The sequence below is a fragment of the Triturus cristatus genome, chromosome 9, assembly GCF_964204655.1.
Source record: "Triturus cristatus chromosome 9, aTriCri1.1, whole genome shotgun sequence".
Classification (NCBI taxonomy): Eukaryota; Metazoa; Chordata; class Amphibia; order Caudata; family Salamandridae; genus Triturus; species Triturus cristatus.
In genome coordinates this window covers 840,449,076-840,476,951 of record NC_140592.1, presented here as the reverse complement: position 1 = coordinate 840,476,951, position 27,876 = coordinate 840,449,076, and the positions used below count along the sequence as shown (strand labels likewise).

Here is a 27,876-nt window from a genome sequence, read left to right as displayed (position 1 = left end):
ATATTTAACCGGGCAATATAAAGAATATAATCTGAATTCTCCATCTACATTTTTGATTCTTTATGGTTTGAGTTGGGGAAAAATGTGCCATATCTGGTACAATTTCAGGGCAAATCAAAGAATGGCACTTAACTGGATGGCTCCATCACCTCTTGAGCCAACTAGAGCTGTATATGACCCACGTGAGGACCTCCCCTGGATGTAAGCTGTGAGGAGCACTGTTTCTACTAGAAGTAAACAGTTGCTATAAAGTTAACTTTGTTTCTTAATGCCGGTATTTGTCTAGTTTATTTGTAAAGGAGGAGGTTTCCGAATTTTGGTAGTCTGGTAATCTGAAAACCCAAAATATCACATCACAGAAAGCCTATCAGTGTAGCCATCAAGTCTTTATCCCCTTTGTGCAAATCTAATGATCGTCCAGTTCACGTGAAAAAATTGAGTCTGTCTTTACCATTATAAGTTATTACATATACTGTATAATTTGCAGTTTGTAACTCTGTTTGCAGCTCTAAGACGGTCCTGCACAAACCTACTAGTGTGTTCCATTTTAATGTTACCTCTTCGACAACATCAGTTATAACTGTTTTAATTCTTTTAAATGCCCACCAATGTGAATTGCTGTTTAGAGTTCTGCTAAAAAGGACTTCGTTCGTAACTGACGGATTTCATTCACATCCTACGTGCAACCGTCGGATAATGATACTCTTGGCCCTTCAGAATGCTGCTCGCTCACAAAGATTATTTTATGGGGCAACAAAGAGTTTGAAATTGCCCAATCTGCAGACCACGTAAACCACTAGAGGACATCTCTAATCCAGTAGGTGGTAAGGACAGTTTTCGGGAGGGTCTGTGGGTATGAAAGTATAAATAAGATCTATGCCCCATCCTATGAAAGGTTTATCGAAACCTTTGTGAATAGCCCTAATTAGTCATTCGATATTGGACTCCAAATGTGAAGGGTGTGGAGCCTGTTGTTCCAAAGAGGAGTTGCAGTATTTTTCTGTCCTGCAGCCTTGATTTCAGAAGAGTTGTACAGGAACCCTGCATTCCGATAATAATTTGCAGCGGATTCTTTTCTCTCTCTTTGGACCAAGGAGACAGCTAAGATCTTGTCTTTCTTAAGCTACTGTCCCCTTTCTTTCACCATCCCTATCTTACAGAGGAATGTTAGGATAACTGTCATGTAATGTACACATTTCCCCCATCAAAAAAATCTTCTCTTCTCAAGGTTTTAGCTTTTTCTTTCATTCTATGCAAGAGGTGGCGTTTTCCTCCGCAGGGAGCAAATGGTCATTCTCGTTATTGTACTCCGAGTTCGCCTCCTTAGTTTTGATGCATGGAAGTTGTGGACTAGCATGTTAACCCCCATTGCCTGCATGATATCTGCCGGTTTGGACTAGGCGTCGTTAATGCTACCTAGGTAATATTCTGCCTCGTACTTTAAAAAACCAACTAACCCGAGTCGGCCGGAAGTCGAAATGTTCACTAATTCCATAACGGCGGCAAGTCTGCTCCCAGAGTTAAAACAGATATTCGGTTTACCTTGGGCTCCAAGCCTGCGCCTTCTAAATCATAGGAATGTGTCGGATGCGCTACGTGTGGCTTTTGTGAGAACAATAGTTTTTGCTGTTGCAGCTAAATTTTTTTTAATAACATATCTACATTGTTAGTGGTCTCGGGAATTGTAAGAGTTGACATGCAGTATGTAAATAATGCAAAATCGAGTGAAATAATTAACGATTGCTTCCTGATTTTTTTTTCAAATTGTCGATGTTCAAATGCATACAGCAGCGTTTCCTGTGAAAAGGTTGTTTCCAAATGTTTGCGTTTTCATGAACACACAATGGTAATGGACTGGATACAAAGCATCCTGCATGTAAACGATGATTACACATAATGTATGCATTAGCTTCTTTATATGCAGAGACTTCCATATTGAGTTTTTCAACTGAACAGGTTTACACGCATAGAACGATTACTGCTATAATGTCAGTATGAAATAAATAAATCCGAATATAGGTTTGAGAGGGAGAAAACATCGCAAAGTAGAATTATACACAATTATACACAAAACACATTAATTGGAAAGTACTTTTCTGACTTGTTCACCATCACATATGTAAAATTGTAGGAAAACTATTGCTATCTAAAAATAGTAACTGGTAACTATTCAAAGACAGTCCTAGTTCTTTTGTACCCGTACGTCTTCCTCCTGCATTACAAAAATAGGTAAGACTGCATAAACACTCTCTAACCTTTGCAGTCGTCGTAAAAATTCCTGACAATTATATTGAATGTATAAAATTTGAATAATACTCGCCTTTCCTAATCTGTATTTAAGGGGCTAAACAGTGAGTGGTCATGTCTTATTGCAGTTTATTGTCCCCGGAAGAACTGTTTCGAGGGAGAGCACAAACGCCCAACTTTAAGAATCACTGATTTTCTTAAGTAGATGGGTAGTAATAGGGCAGGTTCCAGATTCTGTGGGAGAAGGGTGGGAACAGACTTTGTGTGTTTTTGTCAACATAGCTGGACACCGTAGGAATCTCCTCTTTCTCCCCAGGCAGTGGGAAGGCAACTGGGCAGTTTTCGTTCCATGCTTCCATGAGTTTAATCTGCTGCTTTTCTTTCTCTATTATGGTGAGAAAATCTTTAAGAACCTGCTTGAATATATAGACTATTTCCCAAGGGAGGACATCATTTTCTGCCAAGACTTCACGAAATCTAAAAAAAAAAAAAAAAGTTGCATTAAGATTTTCCCCCCGCTGTATTTAAAGTGTTTTACATTGTACCATTTCTGGACATTGGTAACTTTTGATTACAGTATTTTTTTTTTAATCAACTTCAAATGTATGTTATTTATTTTCGATGCACATCCTTGCCATTATTCTTGAACGTGCAGATACACGAGGTATCTATACCTACAGGACTTTAAAAGTGGGGCATTTAAAGGGGATGTGGATTAAACATGTAAACTACATTTCTGTGATTCCCATAGTGTGCCACCCTACCGGTATTTTGGTTCTTGTCTCAGCTTTGTTGTTGCAACCAGATATATAGCACAGCAACTGACATACACTCAAAACCACCCAGGACTATTGGCTTTGTCATTGGTAGTCAGTCATGAGTAAATATGATTTTGTTGTAAATAATTAATATTGAAAATATTTCAATTCTGAAACTGTCAGACTGTGAGATAAACATTACTTAGATCTGTAGGTGTAGTGGTCTTCAGAGTGTCACAATCACTCTGGTTATGTTAGTCAGGTATACCCTTTTCTGGTCACAGCTCGTGGATTTGCATATCTTAAGTCATCTCTTTCCTCTTAAGCACTCTTTTCTCACTCTCTCCTGAATGCCCTTATTCACATTTCCTTCACTTTCACAACCCACAAACGCACAAAACAACCTAGCACTGCATTTTCTTTTACTTTCCCCTTGTCACTATTTTGATGTTGTGCACCTCCTTCGCACACACATATGTACAGAATTGCAGTTGCAAGTGGATACGTGACCATTGCTCTGTAAACTCTGCAGAGAGGTCAACGATTGAATGACCATGTTTTCTGAACAACTTTTTGGCCCACTGATAGGCGCAGTGAGAAATTCGCACTGCCTTCATCCTCCACTCCAGAGCTCCTAGTTGTGGCCCGTTAAAAACACCTAGAGGTGATTCAGTTCAAAGTATCCACTATAAAAGAGTAATCTGCTACACGAAAATAAAAGGCACAATTCTGGAAATACCAAACACTTGGGAAATGCAAGATTAAGTAAAACGTGAAATGTAAACTGGAACTAAGTCTCAGGCATGGATTGCCTTAATGTTTTTTTTTCATTCATTGTTCAGAGATCGATCAGTGATTTTGCCAGTAGAGTTAAGGGCATGAATCAGGGGTCTGACATGGGACCGTTTCAATGTCCTTTTATTAATTACTGCTCGGTACGAGACCTGAAGGGACACAACCCAACTGTAGTTGCTGACTGATGCTTACAAACAGTACTGCTTTAAGTGAAGAAATTCCTACTTGCTTTTTATGTAGTTTTTACCTCGACAACGCAGCATACCTATCAATTTTCAAAGAACGGCCATGCTCCAGCTGTTTTTTTCCAACTCTTACAAAGATACGTTTCACTCTGAGATTGAAGGGGTAAGGTGGGTGTTATACCTGCTGAGTACGGTTCCCGTGTGACTTGGTTGGATTCGGGAGCACAGCATTTCCAGCTGCCTTTGTTCGGTGAGGGGGATGCTGGGATTCAGGTTGTAAGAGTTCTTCAGCCAGGTGCAATCGCCTCCCACCCTCTGCATCTTTTGACCGTTTTCAATCTCCTGGATCAGTCTCTCGCGCTCCTTCAAGTGCCACTGCAGTTCCCTCAGGAGCGTCTTTGTCACCGTTTCCGAGCTAGAACATTGGGTGCTTTTACCCGGTTCGTTTTTTGACCATTTCATCCAGTTGAAAAACGGCATTTTTAAGCCGTTGGGCTAAAAAAACATAAAAAAGTAATGTCATTTTGTTACTTAACTTAGGGAGAGCAAGCTTATAAAATGTTTTGTATTAAGGCATTACCCAACCTTGTATATTAATAAATGTATGTAATATTTGGTTGGTTTCGAACTATTTTCAGTGTAGTTTCTACTTAGTTGTATTGATATGAAAGTTCTCACATTCTATTTTCAAAAGATAAAACAGTAGAAGGAAACATTACATGTCAAGTTAACCCGAGATACAGACTTTTTTGGACCCGGATGTGATAAGATGGTTTCATTCTCAGCCGTAATATTGTTGTGGTTTTAAGAAGAGTGGGGACATACATACACGCAAAGCTCCTCGTACCAGCAGTGGGACGGCTCTATTTTAAATGTGACCACACTTATTTTCGCACATTTTCCTACTTTAAGTAAAAGCACTTCATGCACTGTCTATTGTTCTAGTGTGATGAGCATTTGCTATGTTCTGGAAGCAGCCATTCAAGTTTTAAATAAATGACATCTATCCTACATTTGAGTGTACCCGATGTGTTAGCTTGTTCCCCACAGTTTTAGCAACAGACGCTTAAAATATAAAAAGACAGCGTGGGGCGACGTACCTTTTATTGAATATGTGGACTTGAGGTCTCTGAAAATTGTTCGGGTTGTTACGAATTTATGGTTTACGATAGTTTCCTATGTTCCTGTGGAGTAGCCCCCAGTGGAAATGCATGTAATTTCCGCATGTGCCTTGTCTTAAATGTGCTCGATATGTCCCCAGCGTGTCTTGCAGAACAGGCCAGGCCAGTCGACTGCTTAGAGTAACAAAGATGACGCCTTGTAGCAGCTGTAAAGTAAAGTTTTGCGTTTAGGCACAAACCTTATGTATATTCAAATAAAAACCATGTCGACTCCGTATTTTTTAATTAAAGTACTTTTTTGCCCCAATTGCAGATTGTGCAACTTGCTGATTATAATAAAGTCGTTGACGGTGGTAAAAGAGCTTTATTCGTCACTCTCTTCCTATGTGCTGGCTGTAGTAAACTGTCACATGAAGAGATTGATGCTTTCCTGTGCATCAGCCTGCATGATTTTTGTCTGTCCGGGTCTAACACCTTCAGTGGGTGAAAATCCACTACAACTGTTCCTACAACTGGGAATCGGTTGACCTTAATTGGTACTGACTGGTCACCAACGCAACATGTTAAGGATTATAGTTCGAGGCGGAGGGTTTTCAGTTGTTTAAAAAAAGAAAAACAAAGGCGCCGCAGATAAAGTGCACAAAATAGCTTGTTCCTTCAACCCTACACATAAAACGTTTAATGAGACAACTTACCGTGGAACTGGTACACCCCAAAGGTCGTTCTCCTTATCCCCAGGTCGCTGGCGGTTTATTATGGGGCAGCACCGTCCATGTGATCTTTTTCTGTACTGGCACCGCGAGTTGCGCTGTGCTCGTGCTTGCTAAAGGTCGCGGGAGCTGTTATTTTCCGTCCCAGTTATCTAGTCTCCTCTTATTAATGCGAACAGCAGGCAGGACGAGCGGACAGCATCCTCCATCGGCCTCCGCGTTGCTGCGAATTTCGCTGTGGAGGTTTCCTTTCGTTTTTTCCCCCCTTGCATCCTCTGCAGCGTCGAATTGTTGGGAAACAGAGTGTGCTAATGTGCTCTAGATGTCATACAACATAAAGAATGACGTGCACGCCAGTTATTAAAGCCGATATTATACCCTGGAAAAACTCGGATGTCAGGGTTAATCAGCGTCAGCTGGAAGGTTTTCACATCGCATTGTATGTCCTACAATGAAAACCTAAAGGAGCTGGGTTTAAAATGACAGAACTGTCCACACGCATTTTCAGGCGAATTTAAAATCTAGTTTCCTGCCGCCTCTTCTTCAGAGCAGCAAACCGCGGCTCTCTTTTTTCATTCTGCAAAATCTGTGTAGTGGGAGATTACTGCACACACCACTCTATTATATAAAACTATAGCATTAACATAGAGTTTTACTCAAGAACCATGTGTCTTGAGTCCGACTTTTCAATTTCTACATTTAAATCGTGCTTTGATATTTTTTCTCTTTCAACCTGCTGATTTATATTGTTTACCGAGAACGCTTCGCTAGAAAGATTTTTTTTTAAAGGATTATGACTGAGCGAGGGGGCTCTTTGACAGCAGGCTATGCCAACTGCGTTGTGCTAATGTTCTGATAGATGGTGACATATAAGAAAATAAACATCAGAAAATTGGAATGATAAGTGCTGAAGACAGTGGAGTGGCTCGGGGGCATTAATGGCTGGTATAGACCTTCTGCTCAGACATTCCAAGGTTTGCCTTTCTTTTTCTCCCTTTTTAATGTATAACATTTTACCTTCAGTGGATGGACTAGACCAGGGGTACTTACAAACTTTCTCTTGGGGGCCAAATTTACAGTGTGGTTTGTGGCCGAGGGCCGCACCTTGGTGGCGGGGTCATTGGGGGAGGGGGCGGGGCTAGAGCAACAACAAAAAAACTGTGACCATGAGGTGGAACACAGGTTCCTGCAGCGGACGCCTTAGTCCACTGAGCCACCGGACCAGGCATACACATTTCTCTCTCTCTCCCTCTCTCTATCTCCCTCCCTCCCTCCCTCCTCCGTCTCCCTCCCTCCTCCGTCTCCCTCCCTCCCTCTTCCGTCTCCCTCCCTCTTCCGTCTCCCTCCCTCTTCCGTCTCCCTCCCTCTTCCGTCTCCCTCCCTCTTCCGTCTCCCACCCTCCTCCGTCTCCCTCCCTCCTCCGTCTCCCACCCTCCTCCGTCTCCCTCCCTCCTCCGTCTCCCTCCCTCCTCCGTCTCCCTCCCTCCTCCGTCTCCCTCCCTCTCCCCCTCTCCCTCTCCCCCTCTCTGTCTCCCCCTCTCTGTCTCCCCCTCTCTGTCTCCCCCTCTCTGTCTCCCCCTCCCCCTCTGTCTCCCCCTCTGTCTCCCCCTCTCTGTCTCCCCCTCTCTGTCTCCCCCTCTCTCTCCCCCTCCCTGTCTCCCTCCCTCTCTCTCTCCCTCTCTCCCCCTCTCTCTCTCTCCCTCTCAGTCTCCCTCCCTCCCTCCCCTCTTCCCCTCTCTCCCTCCCTCTCCCCGTCTCCCTCCCTCTCAGTCTCCCTCCCTCTCAGTCTCCCTCCCTCTGTCTCCCTCTCAGTCTCCCTCTCCATCTCCCTCCCTCTCCCCGTTTCCCTCCCTCTCCCCTCTCTCCCTCCCTCTCCCCGTCTCCCTCTCAGTCTCCCTCCCTCTCCATCTCCCTCCCTCTCCATCTCCCTCCCTCTCCATCTCCCTCCCTCTCCCCGTCTCCCCCCCCTCTCCCCGTCTCCCTCCCTCTCCCCGTCTCCCTCCCTCTCCCCGTCTCCCTCCCTCTCCCCGTCTCCCTCCCTCTCCCCTCTCTCCCTCCCTCTCCCCTCTCTCCCTCCCTCTCCCCTCTCTCCCTCCTTCTCCCCTCTCTCCCTCCCTCTCACCTCTCTCCCTCCCTCTCCCCTCTCTCCCTCCCTCTCCCCTCTCTCCCTCCCTCTCCCCTCTCTCCCTCTCAGTCTCCCTCCCTCCCTCTCAGTCTCCCTCCCTCTCAGTCTCCCTCCCTCTCAGTCTCCCTCCCTCTCAGTCTCCCTCCCTCTCAGTCTCCCTCCCTCTCAGTCTCCCTCCCTCTCAGTCTCCCTCCCTCTCAGTCTCCCTCCCTCTCAGTCTCCCTCCCTCTCAGTCTCCCTCCCTCTCAGTCTCCCTCCCTCTCAGTCTCCCTCCCTCTCAGTCTCCCTCCCTCTCAGTCTCCCTCTCTCTCCCTGTCTCCCTCCCTCTCCCCGTCTCCCTCCCTCTCTCCCCTTCTCCCTCCCTCTCTCCCCTTCTCCCTCCCTCTCTCCCCTTCTCCCTCCCTCTCCCCGTCTCCCTCTCTCTCCCCGTCTCCCTCTCTCTCCCCGTCTCCCTCTCTCTCCCCGTCTCCCTCTCTTTCCCCGTCTCCCTCTCTTTCCCCGTCTCCCTCTCTTTCCCCGTCTCCCTCTCTTTCCCCGTCTCCCTCTCTTTCCCCGTCTCCCTCTCTTTCCCCGTCTCCCTCCCTCTCCCCGTCTCCCTCCCTCTCCCCGTCTCCCTCCCTCTCCCCGTCTCCCTCCCTCTCCCCGTCTCCCTCCCTCTCCCCGTCTCCCTCCCTCTCCCCGTCTCCCTCCCTCTCCCCGTCTCCCTCCCTCTCCCCGTCTCCCTCCCTCTCCCCGTCTCCCTCCCTCTCCCCGTCTCCCTCCCTCTCCCCGTCTCCCTCCCTCTCCCAGTCTCCCTCCCTCTCCCCGTCTCCCTCCCTCTCCCCGTCTCCCTCCCTCCCCTTCTCCCTCCCTCTCTCCCCTTCTCCCTCCCTCTCTCCCCGTCTCCCTCTCTTTCCCCGTCTCCCTCTCTTTCCCCGTCTCCCTCTCTTTCCCCGTCTCCCTCTCTTTCCCCGTCTCCCTCTCTTTCCCCGTCTCCCTCTCTTTCCCCGTCTCCCTCTCTTTCCCCGTCTCCCTCTCTTTCCCCGTCTCCCTCCCTCTCCCCGTCTCCCTCCCTCTCCCCGTCTCCCTCTCTCTCCCCGTCTCCCTCCCTCTCCCCGTCTCCCTCCCTCTCTCCCCGTCTCCCTCCCTCTCCCCGTCTCCCTCCCTCTCTCCCCTTCTCCCTCCCTCTCTCCCCTTCTCCCTCCCTCTCTCCCCTTCTCCCTCTCTCTCCCCGTCTCCCTCTCTCTCCCCGTCTCCCTCTCTCTCCCCGTCTCCCTCTCTCTCCCCGTCTCCCTCTCTCTCCCCGTCTCCCTCTCTTTCCCCGTCTCCCTCTCTTTCCCCGTCTCCCTCTCTTTCCCCGTCTCCCTCTCTTTCCCCGTCTCCCTCTCTTTCCCCGTCTCCCTCTCTTTCCCCGTCTCCCTCTCTTTCCCCGTCTCCCTCTCTTTCCCCGTCTCCCTCCCTCTCCCCGTCTCCCTCCCTCTCCCCGTCTCCCTCCCTCTCCCCGTCTCCCTCCCTCTCCCCGTCTCCCTCCCTCTCCCCGTCTCCCTCCCTCTCCCCGTCTCCCTCCCTCTCCCCGTCTCCCTCCCTCTCCCCGTCTCCCTCCCTCTCCCCGTCTCCCTCCCTCTCCCCGTCTCCCTCCCTCTCCCCGTCTCCCTCCCTCTCCCCGTCTCCCTCCCTCTCCCAGTCTCCCTCCCTCTCCCAGTCTCCCTCCCTCTCCCAGTCTCCCTCCCTCTCCCCGTCTCCCTCCCTCTCCCCGTCTCCCTCCCTCTCCCAGTCTCCCTCCCTCTCCCCGTCTCCCTCCCTCTCCCTGTCTCCCTCCCTCTCTCCCTCCCTCTCTCCCTCCCTCTCTCCCCTTCTCCCTCCCTCTCCCCGTCTCCCTCCCTCTCTCCCTCCCTCTCTCCCTCCCTCTCTCCCCTTCTCCCTCCCTCTCTCCGTCTCCCTCTCTCTCTGTCGCCCTCCCTGTCTCTTTGCCTCTCTGTCTGTCTCTGCCTCTATCTGTCTGTCCCTGTCTCTGTCTGTCCCTGTCTCTGTTAGTCTCTATCTCTATCTGTGTCTGTTTCTGTCTCACCCTACTGCCCTCTGTCACCCTTACCCGACTCTCACACCCTGCTGTTCTCTTGTCATTCTTTGTCACCTCTCCCCCCCCCCTCCGCTTGTGTGGCAGCTGAGGCAGCTTCCCTTCCAGGGCACACACACAGCCCCACCCGAGTACTTCACAGGTCTTTAAGAGACCATTTGCATGATAACCAGGCTTTGTTGTATTTCACCTCTTAGCGCCTCAGCAGCTCCACTCGGACTATCGCTTGAGTCCCCGGGCCCCCACAGAGCAGATTCTGTGTTTGCTGACACTGTTAAAAAACCCAAAAAACACCGGTACGATGTCTGCAAGGTCCGCGGGCCGCCAAGAAAGTCTTGCCAGGCCGCTGGCGGCCCGCGGGCCGTACTATGAGTACCCCTGGACTAGACCTTCGACCTTGGGCTATAGCGGTTGTTAAAAGCCATCTAGCTACCTCCCTATCACTCTGCTTCAGGACCTTTAACAACCAGTGTAGTCTTAGGCAGTGGGCTATGAAACTTTATTAAACATTGTGGCGTTGCTTTTTTAATACATAACCTGATTATTTAATCTCATAATTCCTTACTTCTAGGACATGGTATTTCATTTTTAACACAAATCTCTTCATCAGCCTTTAAACAAATAAACATGGCATCCTATTACAATGATAGTAAGGAACTTACAGTTGCATTTATAAGACAGTTACATTTTCTGGCAGTGGATTTATGGAGATATTCTACTGCTTGTTTAATTGAGGCCAGTTGAATCGCCAAATCTGAAAGAAAGACGTTCGTTAGATTCCTCACCTCTTAGAATATCCCCAGGCGTCAGGCTGGATCCGGAAAGATTTTTGGTCAGCAATACCCTTGCGTGTCGCTAGGTGTCATCTGCGGCTCCGCGTCCGTCGTCCGCGTCGTGATCGCCGGAATGACGTCGTCGGAGTACTTAGTAGTCAGTTCTTCTTTTTTCCACGCCAGTAAGCGCCGATCCGGGAGGAGCATACCCTTTTAGTCCCTTTTTGACTAAACTTTTTGAACTCTTTTGGTTCTATTTCCAGTCGACCTCGACCCTAGTGCCGGTAGGGATGCCTGGATTCAAACCTTGTGACGCCTGTCACCGACTGTCGGTCACGGATCACCACAGCCGGTGTCTCTATTGCCTTGGGGCCGACCACGATGCCGAGTCGTGCCTCGACTGCCGGGTTTTGACCTCGAAGGCTAGGCGGGAGCGGTCCCGCAAGCTGCTCGAGATCCAGCAGCCAGCTTCGCGCCGCTCAAGGTCCCGGTCGAGGAGGAGGTCGAGGGACCGGTCGTGGAGCCACAGCCATCACCGCTCGTTGGGGTCGAAGTCTTCGCACTCCGGTAAGTCGAAGCACAGCAAGAAGTCGAAGAGGCGACATCGCTCTTCTGCCTCCACTCGCGCGACTCGTCTGAGGGTTCGGGTGGCACCACCCACGCGGCTCCATCGGAGCCGCAGGAGTCCCGTCCGACTCCATACCCTGCGGTCCCTGGGTCTGACACGACTCCGGCGGAGAGCAGAGACTTCCTCGTGGCCATGAGGAGCCTGGCTCCGCCGTCGACGCCTGCCGGCACGCCTTCGGGCCCCGCATACTCGACTGGGAGGCCTAACAAGCTGGCGGCTCCGGCCCCGGCTCGGTCCCGACGCCGCAGGCCCTCGCGGGATCCAGGCCTGGATCCCGGTCGATGCCGGTCGACCTTACGACCCCTCCACCGGCACCGACCCCTCCGGTGCTGCCCCCAGCGCCGCCTTTGGACAACGCTGTTCCCCAGTTTAGTTCCGTCCGGGCCCGGCGTCGGAGCGGTGCCGTGCCCGGCGCCGACCCTTTCACCTGTATATCAGGAGTCGGATGACAGAGACGACTGGGAGGGGTCTGAGGACCCTCTGGCACAGCAGTGCCAGTTATCTCGGGACTGGGCAGACGAACTGGGGGATGGCAGTGGTTTTGATACCTCCCCTGACACTGGCTTCATCTCTCCTCCAGCCGTGGCTACGGAGGAGGGTGCTACGTATTCTGTGGTACTGCGCAAGGCGGCCGAAGCCCTCGGGCTGGAGCTGCCTGCTGTGGCCGTGAGGACTAAACTCCTCAATGAAGTGCTTCAACCGCTGGCAAGCTGCTTGGAGCTTCTGCTGCAGTTCAATGAAGCACTGACCGACGTTCTGATGGGCTCCTGGTCCAAGCCCTCCACAGTTGCTCCTGTGGACCGGAACGTGGCCCGACGCCACTGCCCTACACCGGGCGACCACAGTTTTCTGTCGGTGCACCCCACGCCCGAGAGCCTGTTTATCCAGGCCTCTACCTCCCAGACCTCCTTCCCATCCGCTCCCCCGGATCGGAAATCCAAAAGGTTGGAACAGTTTGGGAAGAAACTGTTCATCTCCCTTAGTTTGGGCTAGCGGTCTATCTACACCGCTTGCCTTTTGGACTGTTACGCCCATTCCCTGTGGGATACGGTGGAGGACGTGCTGCCCCAGTGTCCGGAGGAGGCCCGGACACGGCTCGCCCAGGCTCTTGCCGAGGGGCGGGATGCGGCACGGTATTCAATCCGATGTGGACTGGACACAACGGACTCGCTAGGCAGGGCAATTGCGACCTCTGTGGCGATTCGTCGCCACGCCTGGCTGCGGTCCACAAATTTCTCTGGGGATGTCCAGAGCACCCTCATGGACATGCCCTTCGATGGCTGTCGCCTTTTCGGCAACAAAGCGGATAGTGCGCTTGAGCGCTTTAGGGACTCCAGGGCTACGGCCAAGTCCTTGAGCCTCTCGGCCCCACGCCCGCAAACTTCCGCTTTTCGCTCCTTTCGTGGCCAAGGAAGGGGCGCCCCCCCACGTCCATCTAGCCACAGGCCGCAGAACCAGCTTCAACATGGTCGTGGACGTGGATTCCTCTGAGGCGGAGCAGGGGGACAACGAGCCGGTCCGTCCACATCTACCCCAGCAGCATCCGCCTCAAAGCCCTCCTAGTTCGAGCTTTCAGGCCCATTCCACGCCCGTGGGAGGCAGAGTTCACCATCACCTGCTCCACTGGCGTGCCGTCACCTCATACAGGTGGGTGATGCAAATCGTCCGAAGGGGCTACTCCCTCCCCGTCGAGGTGACCCCTCCAGCCATGCCACAGCAGTACCATTGAATTTCCGGGGATCACTTGAAACTTCTGCAGGAGGAAGTTACGGCCCTCTTGGCCAAGGGGGCTATCGTGCGCGTTCCTGGCCCAGAAGTAGGTCGTGGTTGTTATTCCCACTACTTTCTGGTTCCCAAGAAGGGCAAAGGGGGTCTACGCCCTATCTTGGACCTCAGGAGCGTCAACGCCTTCCTCCGGAAGGAGAAGTTCAAGATGCTCACCTTAGCTCAGGTTCTGGCTGCCCTAGACCCTGGAGACTGGATGGTAGCGTTGGACTTGCAGGACACTAATTTCCACATCCCCGTCCTGCCGGCCCACCGGCGTTACCTGCGGTTCACGGTAGGCCACGAGCACTTTTAGTTTACGTGCTCCCCTTCGGCCTCACCAGTGTCCCTCGGGTGTTCATGAAAGTGATGGCGGTGGTCGCAGCTCACCTGCGCAGATTAGGGGTTCCAGTCTTCCCCTATCTTGACGACTGGCTGTTGAAGGTGGGCTCGCCCCAGGCAGTCATCTCCCACCTCCAGACTATGGCCGACATCCTGCATTTGCTGGGGTTCTCCATCAACGTGCCAAAGTCGCATCTGAGTCCCTCTCAGACGCTCCTTTTCATCGGAGCGGTTCTGGACTCGGCACAGTTCCGGGTCTAGACTCCGGAACAGCGGGTTCAGGATATACAGGCTCTGATTCCGATCTTTCAGCCTTTGTCCTGAGTTTCGGTCAGGTTGGTGCTGCGGCTGCTGGGTCTGATGGCCTCCTGCATCCTGCTAGTACATCACTCCAGGTGGCGGATGCAGTCACTGCAGTGGGACCTGAAGTTCCAGTGGGCCCAGCATCGGGGCAACCTGTCCGACCATGTCCTGATCTCAGAGGGCACTGCAAGACAGTTGCATTGGTGGCTCACGGACCGCGATTGGGTCAGTTGCAGATCCCTCTCCCTACCCCAACCGGAGCACGTAGTGGTGACTGATGCGTCCCTCCTGGAATGGGGGCCACATGGGAGAGGCGGAGATCAGAGGCCTCTGGTCTCCGGCGGAGTCCCGGCTCCATATCAACCTGTTGGAGCTGTGGGCGATCCGACTTGCACTGAAGGCATTCCTTCCCTCTGTTCAGGGAAGTGTAGTGCAGGTGTTCACGAACAACACCACCGCCATGTGGTATTGCAACAAACAGGGCGGGGTGGGGTCGTGGACCCTTTGTCAGGAGGCTCTGCGCCTCTGGACATGGCTGGAACATCAGGGCATCACCCTGGTGGTCAACACCTGGCGGGATCTCTGAACGCCAGGGCGGACGAACTCAGCCGCCGGTGCATGATGGATCACGAATGGCGTCTGAACTCGGACGTGGCGCAAGGCCTCTTTTGGCAGTGGGGAGAGCCTTGGTTAGATCTATTCGCCACCGAAGAGAACGCGCAATGTCAGCAGTTCTGTGCGTTGGAATTTCCAAGGCGGCACTCGCTCGGAGACGCTTTTCGTCGCGAGTGGAGCTGCGGTCTGTTGTACGCCTTTCCGCCTATACCACTTCTGCCCAGAGTGCTGAAGATCAGGCGCGACCGGGCCCAAGTCATCCTTGTGGCTCCGGATTGGGCATGAAGATACTGGTATCCCGAGCTACTCAGTCTATCGATCGATCCCCCGATTTGACTGCCTCTTCAGGAGGACCTTCTGTCGCAGCAGCAGGGGACGGTCCTCCACCCGAACCTGTCCAGCCTCCACCTCCTACGTGGAGATTGAGCGGCGGCAGTTGATGCCATTTGACTTGCCTCCTGAAGTCTGTAATGTTGTTCTGGCAGCCTGGCGTCCCTCCACAAAATTGGTTTACGCCTGCAGGTTGAACAAATTTGTGGCATGGTGCACAGCAAAGGTCTGTGGACCCCTTTCCGCCCCTCTTTCTGAGGTTCTCCTCTTCTTTCTTTCCCTGGCCCAGCAGGGCTTTGCTCTGGGCACCCTCAAGGGATATCTTTCAGCTATTTCTGCCTTCTTACGGCTTCCTGATCATCCTTCTCTTTTTAAATCCCCTGTTGTTTCTCGATTCTTTAAGGGCATTACTCACATGTTTTCTCCTGTCCCCTTCGTAAGGCCTCAGTGGGATTTGAATCTAGTCTTCACCTATCTGATGTGCACTCCCTTTGAGCCACTTCATAATTGTCCCCTTCGTCTTCTGACTCTTAAGACTGCTTTCCCGGTTGCCATTGTTGCAGCGTGGAATTTTAAATTCTCCCTTTCATCACAGATCAAATATTACACTAGCACATTCACTCAATACATTCATTGGTGGGGCCCATAACACCAACACTCACACTTCATTGATCCGTTCTCACGGGAGAGATAAATTGTCCAAACGTTGACATGATAGGAATACCTTCTCAACTAAAGAACTTAATTTACTTGAACATACATTAAGTACGCTTATTAAACTCAAAAAGTCGAGATATTCCCTTCTTTTAGTCGATGGATCAGTTAGTTGATATTGGATATTGGGTGACTCAATTCTTAAATCTACATTTAATCTAATGCTAATTTCTCTAAATAAATCACCCAACACATTTGTTTGTTAGAATAATAATTTTGTTTATCTAATCAATTGCAATTTTAATAAGTCATAAACCAAATCACCGATCATCATATTTACCTAATCTGGCTATTACTCGTCCTCTAAGTCAATCAAGTCGTAGGAAAGAATTCATCAAAGTCAGGCAGCAATTCAGTCTGTCAAAGGTTCAGGATAAACAGATTTCCAGCAGTGTCACCGTCCTCTTCGTCAGCGTCCGCATTCCCAGCCTTAAGGCACCTTGCATTGCATAGCATAGCTTAGTCCCTCTCTATTCTACCATCTTTTATAATAATTTTAATGTCAAAATGTAACAAAAATCAGTTTTAGAAAGTCCTGATTGGAGGATTTGGGGTAATTCGGTGAAGTTCTCATAGTCTATTTAGTTAGATCATCACGCTTGCTGGTTCCGGTTTTAAAGACAGTCTTTTGTTTAGCAAAATTGGCAACTCTCCCAGTGCGTCCTTGATGGGTACATCTCACATGAGGTCAAGACGAGGCCACTTGTTGCTGGCTGTGGCGCAGGCGCACTTCACCCGAAACCTCGTGGAACAGTGACTAGGCCATCGTGTTGGAGTCAGCCATCTTTACGAAGGCCCAAATCGGTCAACTTAAGTAAAACAAACACAAAACGTACTTAAAACATTGAAATGGATAATATGTTAAACCCTCACTAATTCCCCTATGTGTATGTAATTATCTAGCACGATAGCAACATTCAAAGTGTTTATATTCACCCAACGATGTCATCTGGTGCAATTTACAATTACATCACAAAAGCAACATATATCATGCAATATTCTAATTTCTACCATTAGTATACGTACATATATTAGGATACAAATTAGTTTAGCCATGCAAATGCAAATCCCACGTGTAATTCTTTCATTAATATAGTTGGTTAGATATCACTTCAAACAGATTAATAATATTACAATTAATAGATTATTCGGGTTAATATAAACATGCAGAAATGGGGGGGGGGGGGTATACAACATTTTGTACTACCCGCTCTAGCAATCCCCCCTTTGGTGATTATATTTCCACACCATCAAAATTTTGTATTCCTTTTGCGGAATTTCAAAGTGATTTCTTGTTTTTATTCATAATTCAGTTTGCCCTGTCTCTTCTGTTTTTGCTGATTTGTACATACTCTGCTTAACTTGCTCCAATTCTATCTCATCAAATTCTCTCTCTTGTTTTACGTCTTTTCTCCTTAAATGTTCTCTTTTTCTGGTTTTTATTCTTTTTACGACAGATACACCCTAATCTTATTATTAATACTATGAAAATCACACATGTTAATGGAAATAATATCTTACCTAAAAACGTACTACCTACATTTACTAAGAAATCTTTAATAGCTGATACTTTCTTTCCAATCTTTTCCCATACACCTTCAACCTCCAGTGGTACAATTTTGTCATGCAGTTCTGTAATATTTTTAATATAAACTTTCAAATCTTTACTTTCGTCACGAATGTAAGTACAACAATGTTGAACTTTCAGCATTCCACAGACTCCACCCTCTTTTGCCAATAATATATCAAGGGCAAGTCGATTTTGGATTACCATAGCACGCATGGCAACCATTTCAGTGTTTACCAATAAAAATCCTCCAGCGGTGCTTGTTGACAAGCGATCCACTACTGTTGAAAGTCTTCTAATTTTGTTTGCATTCAGAGAGATTCCCACTGCCGGTATCAATGCTCCAAAAATGTCACCTACAATTTCTGACCAAGATTCTCTCTTACTACGTACTAAATTACTACCTAGGCTATGTACACCATCTTCTCCTCTATCCATGTGAAAAATCTTTGGAAAGACTAGACCTATATAACATGTGCCATACCAATGGTCTGGCAAACGATAATATGCCCTGTTCCCACAAATGAAATATAATCCAGGAAAAACTGGATCTTTTCCACCTTTAAATCCCCATCCACCCATGATTTGGTATGTATAATGGCACTCGCTACTCCCTACAAAATAATTATCATATGCAGTTTTATTCCTTCTAATACACCATTTTCCTTTCTGAGACGAATCTAAAGCCATAGTTGGACTAGTTTCCCATTCCAATTGTTTTTCTATTTCTACATCCCAAACTGTTTTCTCCACCTTTTCTTCTGATGCCTTTCTTTGCATTTTCAGTCTCCTTTTTTCAACCAGATCTAAAAATGTCTTTTCCTCTTTCTTTAAACTGCAAGTCAAATTGTTTTCAAACATGTATTCTAATGTTAGTTCTTTAATTTCTAAGAAAAATTCACCTAATACCTTTGTAGGTCTTACTTTCTTTAGCTTGTTAATAGACGGTACTTGTGAAAATATAGTATCTGCATCTGAAAAATAATATTCTAATTTCCCTATTTGATAAAATAGACTAGCTATTACACTACATGTTATTCCATAAGTTACTGGAAGGTGGTGATAAGTCACTCCCTCCGATACAGAGGCAGGTAACTGCATGCAGACATAGCAGTCCCTTACATCCATTGTCTTTACATATTCATACAACAATTTCGAAAACACATGGTTAGAAAAATTAGTTATAGACCTATCTTTATGTAAATAGTTTTTATCTATTCTAGTCGGAACTACCTTTTGAATCTTTCCTATATTAGTTATGTTTTCACTATGTCCTTCTATTGTATCTATAGTAACTTTAAATGAGATCAGGAGAGCAAGTACACTCCATAGAAGCATTAATAATCCTGTACAACAACACATTTTACACCATCTCTTCATTAATGTACATCTACCTTTTCTACTATCTATGTTTGCCATCTTTGCTAAAATGGACTGTGTCTTTTGACTTAGCCTCTTCTACTTCACAACTAGTTTTCTAACCCAAGGCTCTAAGCACCTACTTGGTTCTACCAGTCGTTTGTCCTTTTCTGTATTTTTATTGTCTTTTCATCAGTTGTTTTCCTTGTCTCATTCAGTTTGGCATTTCATCATTTTTCACTTTTCCTTCGTGATCTATATACAGAATGTCCTGAACATCCGCTTCTTCTCCAATATCGGACAAGATAACTCTCAGGATTTCCGATTCTTCGTCTTCCTCAACCACTTCTGGTACAACCACCTCTGGATTTCCTTGGCTATCCGTCTCTTCTTTTACTTCAGGCAGGGCCACATCCGTCCATTCTGGTGATTTATACTTCTGGTTAGGTTTTCTGGTTCTTTTGCTCTCTTTAATTTCAATGGTTTCCTCGTCTTTTGAATTCACCTGACTTGTCACATCATTCACCTGTTCAGCCCGTGGTGAATTTACTCGTGTCAGTTGGTATCTCAATCTTTATTCTATTCGGCCAAACATCATCTTTTGCTGCTCTTTTCAATCTACTTCCTTTATCATTCTTTTCAGTTCTCCAAGCTCTTTTCCTTACAACTCGACCTTAAGGTATTTTATCTGCGCTTTCGTCTGACTCTGTTTCAACTTGCTTTTTACTCTCAACAGTTTCTTTTTCCACCACTTCTTTTGTTTTCCCTACTTCTGTCCCTCCTCGAATCTCCGTCACGCAATCTTCCTGCTGATTACTTGTCCCTGTTTCTAACTGGATGTTGGAGTTCCCTACACCTCCTCGGGGGTCTTCCGCAATAATCTTTCCCTCTCTCTGTATCTGGCACCTGTCCATCTAAATGTGTTGTTTCAGTTGAAATTTCTCTCAATCTTTCATCTGGCACTTCCTTTTCATGAATTTTTTTTATTGTCTCTTCACTGTCTTTTTCTTTTGTTTTCCCTTGTTTTTCTCTTGAACACTGCGCTCCTTGTTCGGTCTCTGAGTCTGAACTAGTATCAGAGATCTGTAACAACCTTCTCAGGGAAATACTTCTTGGAACATGTGTTAGACTTTGTTCTGCTTTTCCCCTTTCAGGGTTTTCTTTTGTTTTTGGCTCTCCGTCATCTGACTCAGTACTGGATTCTGATTCATCAAAATACTCCTTTTCTTTTGGAATTCTCAATGTATGGCTTGCATTGATCCAGTTTTTCAATCCAGCACACTTTACAGCTGTTGTTGTGGTCAAGATGACTTGTCTTGGTTTTTCCCACCTTGGAACCAAACAGTTTCTTCTTCTGTGTACTTTTACTCTCACCCAGTCCCCTGGGCTTAGATCATGGGCTGGCTTCTTTTCAAGGGTGGTGGCATCCGCTCCAACCTGATGAAACACAGAATGAACTGCGTCAGCCAGGCTTTTACAGTATTCCAACACCATGTCATCAGTTATAGTCATCAGCTTTTTGACTGGTATAAACACGTGCCGCATGGCTCGTCCCATGATGATTTCATGGGGGCTTATCCCTGTAGTTCTATCGGGAATTGATCTAATAGTCATGAGTACCAGAGACAAGACATCAGGCCATTTCATACCTGTGGCTAAACACATTTTCCCTATACTGTTTTTGATAGTACCATTCAACTGTTCCACCACACCAGAAGCCTCTGGTCGGTAGGCACAATGTAGTTTTTGTTGTACATTCAATGCTTTACAAATCAGTTTTATGATTTCATTATGGAAATGACCTCCACGGTCTGATTCAATTGTCACTGGGAACCCAAATCTAGGGATAAATTCCCTCAAAAGTAATTTTGCCACTGTCATCCCATCATTTCTTCTTGTTGGGAATGCCTCTACCCATCTGGAAAACAGACAGACCATAACCAAAACATACCTCAGTCTGTTACAGGGAGGCATCTCAATGAAATCCACTTGCATTCTGGTAAAAGGCCCTCCTTCTCGACCTATTGTTCCTAGACTCACTACTGTCTTTCTTCCAGGTTTGTATTGCTGACATATTAGGCATCTCTGACAAAGACTTTCTGCTACAAGTCTGAATTTTGCATTGTACCAGGTTTGTTTAAATCACCTGAGCATCTCTCCCTATGTGTCCCTGACCATGATACATCCGTGCCATGGCAGACATCATGCTATCCGGCATGACTGGTCTTCCATCCCGATAGACCCACACATGATCCTTCTCTCCTGGTGCACATCCTGCTTTTATCCATTGCTTCTTTTCATCATTTCCCGCTTCTTCCTGTAATTGTCTCACTTCCTCCCATGTTCCCACAATGTTAGTAAACATCAAGGAACAAGAAATCACTTCTCTTTCCTTAGCCCGATTAATGGAATTCTGATTTCGTGCACAGTATTGGGCCATGTCATTAGAGTATTTTTTGTCAGTGGCGACATAATCACCACTTTGACTATCGGCAGCACACTTCACAACAGCCAATTGCCTAGGCAGCTGTATCGCCTCGAGTAATTTTCCAACCAATTCAGCATTCTTAATGGGAGTTCCACTTGATGTCAAAAATCCTCTCTGCAGTCATATTTGACCGAAGTCATGTACGAGTCCGAATCCATACTGGCTGTCAGTTATCACAGTCCCTCTCACACACTTTCCAATCTTGCATGCTCTAGTCAAAGCAACAAGTTGAGCTACTTGTGCCGATTTTACTCCTTTCAGATATGATGCTTCCATTACTGCTGCAACTGTACATACCGCATATGCTGCACTCAGCACTTCCATCATCTGTTCTCAAACAAGACCCGTCCACAAACAGAACAAAATCACTTTCTGGTAAGGGTACATCTCTTATGTCAGGTCGAGGTTTTGTACAGAAATCGAGTACATCCAGACAATCATTATCTGCTTCATCTCTGACTTCCACATTCTCAGCATCAGGCAGTAATGTTGAAGGATTCAGATTTATACATCTCATAAGACTTACATTCGTGGCACCTAGTATAACTTTCTCATATTTAGTCAGCCAACTATGTGTCATATACTGAGTACGACTTCTTGTTAAAAGGATTGCCACATCATGAGGTACAAACACTTTCACAGGATATCCCATCACAATTCCCTCACTCTGTTCCAAACTTCGGCATGTAGCAGCTACTGCTTTCAAACACCCAGGTAGGGCCACAGCTACTGGGTCCAACATTGATGAAAAATATGCAGTTGGTCTCCTCAGTTTTCCATGCTTCTGTATTAGCACAGAGAGCGCACGTCCATTTCTCTCACTGCAGTACAACTCAAACTTCTTCTCATAATCAGGCATACCTAATGCAGGTGCATCACACAACCCATCTCTCAATCTTTTAAATGCTGCTAATTCTTCTTTGTTCAAATCAATGGGATCTTTCACATCGCTTCTTGTCAGTCGTACCAAAGGTTTTGCAATCAATGAAAAATTGCTAATCCATTGACGACAATATCCAACCATTCCCAAAACATTCTCACCTCTCTTTGGTTCATAGGTGCACTCATTCTTTTTATGATCTTGATTCCATCTATCGTTATTTTTCTCAGTCCTTTTTCAATGTGATGTCCTAAATATTGTACTTCTTTCTTACAAAATTGTAATTTTGATGGTGACACTTTAAGTCCTCCATCTGCCAAATGGTTCAGTAAGGCTATAGTGTCTAATTCACAAGCCTCACGGGTTTTCGATGCCACAAGAAGGTCCTCGATGTACTGAACTAATACTGAATTTTCTGGCATTTCTAGACTTTCCAAAGACCTCTTCAATAGCTTATTAAATATCGAGGGGCTTTCTGTATACCCCTGTGTAATTCGGCACCAAGCCAAAATACGCTCGCCGAAATCAAATGCAAAAATTTGCTGACTGTCATGGTGCAATGGGATGGAAAAGACAGCATGGCATAGATCAATTACTGTATACCATTCTGCGTCATGGGGAATCTGATATAAAATCACAGATGGATTTTGTACAATGGGACAACATGACACAACAATTTTATTTATCTTTCTCAGATCTAGTACTATTCTGAACTTCCCACTAGGCTTTTTCTGTCACATTATTGGTGAATTACATGGACTACTCATGATTTCTCTCAAAATACCATGTTTTATCATTTTTTCAATCACAGGAGTCACTCCTTCAATTATTTCAGGTGTCAATTTATATTGAGGGACATTTGGATAACTCGCTCCTTCTTTCACTGTTATTTTTACTGGATCTACATTTCTCCTTAATCCCACGTATTCTCCTGTGAAATCCCAAACTTCTGCCTTTACAGATTGTTTTAATTCTTTAGGTAATTCATCAGGGTTAAATACAGCATAGGTTTCAATAACCTTATTTTCCCTGTTTGTCATTTTATACAGCACATCTTCATCCGGGGTTTCAAATGCTAAACCATCCGGGGTATAGAATATAGTGCAGTTCATTTTTCACAACAAATCTCTACCCAACAGATTCACAGGACTGGTGTCACACACGACAAAGCGGTGCATTTCAGAAAGTTTCCCTATGCTAACTTTCACGGGGTCTGTAAGGTAAGTTTTAATCTGCCTGTTAGATACACCAACTACTTGGATAGTTTCATCCGAGAGAGGAAGATTCTTAACATCAGCTGATCTGACAGTTGATCGAGTAGCACCAGTATCAACTAGGAAAGTAATGCTTTCATCATTAATCTTTCCATCTTCAAATGGGCCTGACTGGTCTACTTCTAGAGTTGCGCCAAGTACGCACTTTTCTTCCTCCCTTCGGCACCGTCAATAACTTTCTTCTGAATCACTCCTCGCGGTGCAGCCAATACTGTGAAACAGCGCTAGCGCGTGGCAGCTTATTTACCTGTTCTTTGTTGTAGAATCCCGTTTCACTATTATACCTCTGGGAGTTTTTGCTCTGTGGAAAAGGCGGTTTTGGCACCTGATTCTGTTGGGTAACAACCTGCTGCTGTCGCTGCGGTTGACCACTCACCTCATTCTGCACTTGTGGATTCAATGATGCATTTTCATCGTTAGTACTTGGGGGAAATTTACACTCTGATTTCCAATGCCCTATTCTACCGCAATTATGACACGGGAATTTCTTCTTAGCTTCCTCTATATTTCTTTTACCTTTCCCAGGACTGAATTTTTGTCTTGATCCTGTATTATTCGCTTATTCGGCTAATTGAGCTTCCTGTCTTTCCGCTACCTTCACTTGTGCCCACATAACCTTTTCTTTCAATTTTCGCTGTTTAGCTTCAATCTCATCACTGAAATATTTAGCATGTCTCAATACTTCGTCTATTTTCTTATTCTGCCAATCTGCAGTATGTTGTTTTATCATCTCACTAATTTCTGGACGAAGACCATATACAAACCTGTATACAAAATGACTTGGATCCTTTTCACTCAGATTTTCATCTCCACTAAACTGTTTAAAGGCCAAGATCAGCCTCTCATAATATGCATGTACTGACTCTTTGCTTTCCTGATGCGTTCTGTCAATTTTTACCCAATCTGTCTGTTTAGGTGGAACCTTATTCTTCAGAAAGGCAATAACCTGTTCGCATTTCTTCATTACCTCGGTGTCTGGAGCCCCTGTTTTTGGATCTCTTGGGTATTCTTGTGTTGGCCAATCTATCAATATTTTGCACTCTGTCCATAGATCTGCTGGTACTATTATGTCAAACAGGCTGTTTAGATCAATCCATAATACTTTGGGCACTTTCACAAATCTGTCTACCTGTCTATACCACTCAACGGGTTTTATATGTAGTCGAGGGAAGTCATTTGTAAATGACAAAATATCTTGCCTAGTCCATGGGACATGTACATATCCTCCTCCTGGAATTTCTCTCATAGGGCATTCTGTTACTACCTTCTCCTTTTCAATAACAGGGAAGCTGAAATAGTTTTATCTGAGGCATCATCTCGTTTCCGATACCATCTACTTTTCCATTTGTCCACATCTCCCCATTTCCTCAGCAGGATAATTATTTCCTTAATCTGACTCATTCATCCTGTGGTATTCATATTTTCAATGTCCTTTTCAGTGAAATCTATTCGATATGGCCTCTGTAGGGCTTTTACCTTTTGAATGTCTATACCCATTTCATTTGCTACTTCTTCTAATCTTTCATGGAGACTTTTTGCTCTCCAAGTTATGCTTTTACACAGAAAAAGCAACTCCTCATCCTGGTAAGTTTTTAACTTCTCCATAGGGATAGTTCCTACTATTAACTCTTCCAGTACCATTTGTAATTTGGCCACATCTATTGACTGAGATTCTGTATCTTATCTTTGCAAGTTTCTCAACCATTCACTTAATTCCTCCGTAGATGGTCCTACTGACTTCTCTACATTACCTTGTCCTGAATCCTTTTGTGTTTCTGAAATTGACTCCATTGCTGTTATACGTCTTTCTGCAAAATTCTGGCCTATAAACGGGTCGTTTGAAACATTTGGTTCAGTCATACTTATTGTCTGTCTCCATGGATTTTCATTTTGACTCGGTTTTGGCTGCTCAACCGGTTTATTGCTTTTATAAGGGACCGTTAAACAATGTTCGCCATCTTTCTGTTTATCAAAAATGGGCATTACTGGACCTATCGTTACCGGAACTGTTACAGCTTCCATATTTCAGTCAATTCTCTTATTTTCTCTGTTAATTCTGGGGTTGTCTTTGCTAGTTCTGCTGAATTTTCACCATTTATTCTACTTTCTGATTTCCTCTCTACCTCTGTAATAGAATTTTTTTTCCCTAAATCTTGGAACTCTGGTTCCGATTTTATGATTCGCAAAGTTTCTTTCATTGGGGCACTTGGTGTTAATATTTCTGGTTCTGGGCGATATGGGGGTGGATTTTTATAGAACATGTCATCAAGAACATTATCCTCTGATTCATTCACTCCATACCCTCTCGATTCTACATTGTCTTTTTTCTGCGCATTTTCTTCCGTCATTCTCTCCTGCAGTTCTTACGGGAAACAAACCCTCAGTCATACTTGCATTCCGCCACCTTCTCATTCGATCATCACGATTCTCATGTCCGTATGATCTACCAAACATGTACCTATACCTTCCGCCACTTCTCTGTCTTTCTCGGTCATGCATCTCATCTTCCCATTCTGTCAATGCTTCAAATTGTGTCGGTCTAGGTCTCGGTTCTAGATCCATCATTTTCTCTCTTAAATTTCTCAGAACTGCTAAATTAAATGAACCATGTTCTGGAAAAGCCAAAACTCCGTCATCCTTAGTGTACTTAACCCAATTATCTAACCAAATACAGGTGTGATATCCATATTTCGCAACCATAAAGGATGCGGGGGTTTTCGGTGGAGGAAGTAATTGTCCTTCCCTAGTTACAATTGGTTTGTCCTTCTTAAACCACTTTTTAATTCTACCGAACCAGGACTTCTTCTCCTTTTCTGGTGGATCGTAATACATATTTTCTGTCTTTTCGTGTATCACTAGTCTCTCCTCTCGACCGTACCGCTTTTCTGACATATTGTAGCGCGACTCACACTAAGGCACCAATCCGGAGCGTCTACGTCACTCTGCAATTCTCCAATCCCAGCGCGACACACACTAACGCACCAATCAGGAGCGTCTACGTTTCCAACTGACTGGCCAATCCCAGTGCGGTCGTTCTGACGTCAGCAGCCGCTGCTGCAGCTCCTGCTCCTGTCTACCCCTCCTTTACAAAATTCACTCGGTAAGTTTTGTTTCAAATTTACAAATCTGTTAGTAACAACACAAAAACACCACCATTGTCCGCTTCGCTAACCAAGGAATAGCAATAGACCTTTCTCTCGAGAATTCCGTCTTTCCCGAGAGCAGCGCTTACCTCTGCCCGACTACGGAATCGTTACATCTGTTGATAAAGTAGCACATCCCTCTACCATACCCTTCTAACAAGCATTAGCTAACCGTTTCTCCAGAATTAAGACATATAGTTGGAGACCCAATGCTCCTGAGAAATAAAACTAGAGTTTCACAATTAACCCGAATGCCTTCACATTCACGCACTTTCACACAAGAAAATGTAGTACATTCACACAGAATTCTGTCTTTCCAGAGAACAGCGAACAGTCTGTCCTACTACAGAACTATGACGTACGTTAATAAAGTAGCACTTCCCTCTACTTTATCCTTCTAGCAAGTTAAGTGAACACCTATTACCTTTCTAGTGATAAGCGTTATCGGAGTGCCATTTGGACTCCTGGTACCTAAGACCAAAACTTCACAGGTGACCTTCGCTACCATACACTTCTTTAATACAGGAGATATTTCTAATGGCAACACGCGACGATGTCACCGGATCGAACCCAGATAATGCGTCGTGCAACTTCAATCGTTACACGTTTCCCCTGTGTACCTACAGGGCAACAACAATTCTGTCTTTCCCGAGAACAGCGCTTACCTCTGCTCTACTACGGAACTGTTACAAACGTCCGACTTCCTACATCTCAGAAGTCGTGCAAACAACATAAAACTCGACACGACTCAACATAGTGTTAATACATAAACCAATACCAATCAATAATCAATAAGCTATTTACAAGCAATAATCACCAAACCAAAACAATAACAACCATCATTCTGCTACCAGAAAAACTGTTGCAGCGTGGAATTTTAAATCCTCCCTTCGTCACAGATCAAATATTACACTAGCACATTCACTCAATACATTCATTGGTGGGGCCCATAACACCAACACTCACACTTCATTGATCCGTTCTCACGGGAGAGATAAATTGTCTAAACGCTGACATGAAAGGAATACCTTCTCAACTAAAGAATTTAATTTACTTGAACATACATTAAGTATCTTTATTAAACTCAAAATCTCGAGATATTCCCTCCATTTAGTCGATGGATCAGTTAGTTGATATTGGATATTTGGTGACTCAATTCTTAAATCTACATTCTAATTTCTCTAAATAAATCACCCAACACATTTGTTTGTTAGAATGATAAATTTGTTTATCTAATCAATTGCAATTTTAATAAGTCATAAACCAAATCACCGATCATCATATTTACCTAATCTGGCTATTAGTCGTCCTCTAAGTCAATCAAGTCGTAGGAAATAATTCATCAAAGTCAGGCAGCAATTCAGTCTGTCAAAGGTTCAGGATAAACAGCTGTCCACCGTCCTCTTCGTCAGCATTCCCAGCCTTAAGGCGCCTTGCATCGCATAGCATGGTTTAGTCCCTCTCTATTCTACCGTCTTTTATAATAAATTTAATGTCAAAATTTAACAAAAATCAGTTTTAGAAAGTCCTGATTGGAGGATTTGGGGTCATTCGGTGAAGTTCTCACATAGTCTATTTAGTTAGATCATCACGCTTGCTGGTTCCGGTTTTAAAGACAGTCTTTTGTTTAGCAAAATTGTCAACTCTCCCAGTGCGTCCTTGATGGGTACATCTCACATAAGGTCAAGAGGAGGCCACT

The 27,876-nt window shown here is 45.9% G+C and overlaps 2 protein-coding genes across 3 annotated transcripts in view; one reads left to right on the top strand and one right to left on the bottom strand.

Moving 5' to 3' along the window:
* The window catches only part of TDRD9 (tudor domain containing 9), a 2,714,501-nt gene that overhangs the window by 156,196 nt on the left and 2,530,429 nt on the right, over nt 1-27,876 (top strand). The gene's annotated exons all lie outside the window — the stretch shown is intronic.
* RD3L (RD3 like) lies at nt 1,900-6,134 on the bottom strand. Of its 2 annotated transcripts, XM_085628018.1 has the most exons (4): nt 5,802-6,134; nt 5,086-5,312; nt 4,167-4,480; nt 1,900-2,724 (listed from the first exon to the last, which is right to left on the bottom strand). In XM_085628018.1, exons 3-4 carry the CDS (start codon nt 4,463-4,465, stop codon nt 2,445-2,447), a joined length of 579 nt encoding a protein of 192 aa, XP_085484144.1. In that variant the 5' UTR covers nt 4,466-4,480; nt 5,086-5,312; nt 5,802-6,134; the 3' UTR covers nt 1,900-2,444. The 2 variants fall into 2 exon arrangements, with proteins under 2 accessions (XP_085484144.1, XP_085484145.1); XM_085628019.1 differs by lacking the exon at nt 5,086-5,312.

What these genes read in the sequence shown, in the direction of transcription:
- RD3L (XM_085628018.1), bottom strand. Translation starts at nt 4,465, where the DNA reads ATGCCGTTTTTCAACTGGATGAAATGGTCAAAAAACGAACCGGGTAAA. An exon ending in ACGGGAACCGTACTCAGCAG is followed by an intron (nt 2,725 to 4,166) that starts GTATAACACCCA and finishes TTTTTTTTTTAG; the next exon opens with ATTTCGTGAAGTCTTGGCAG.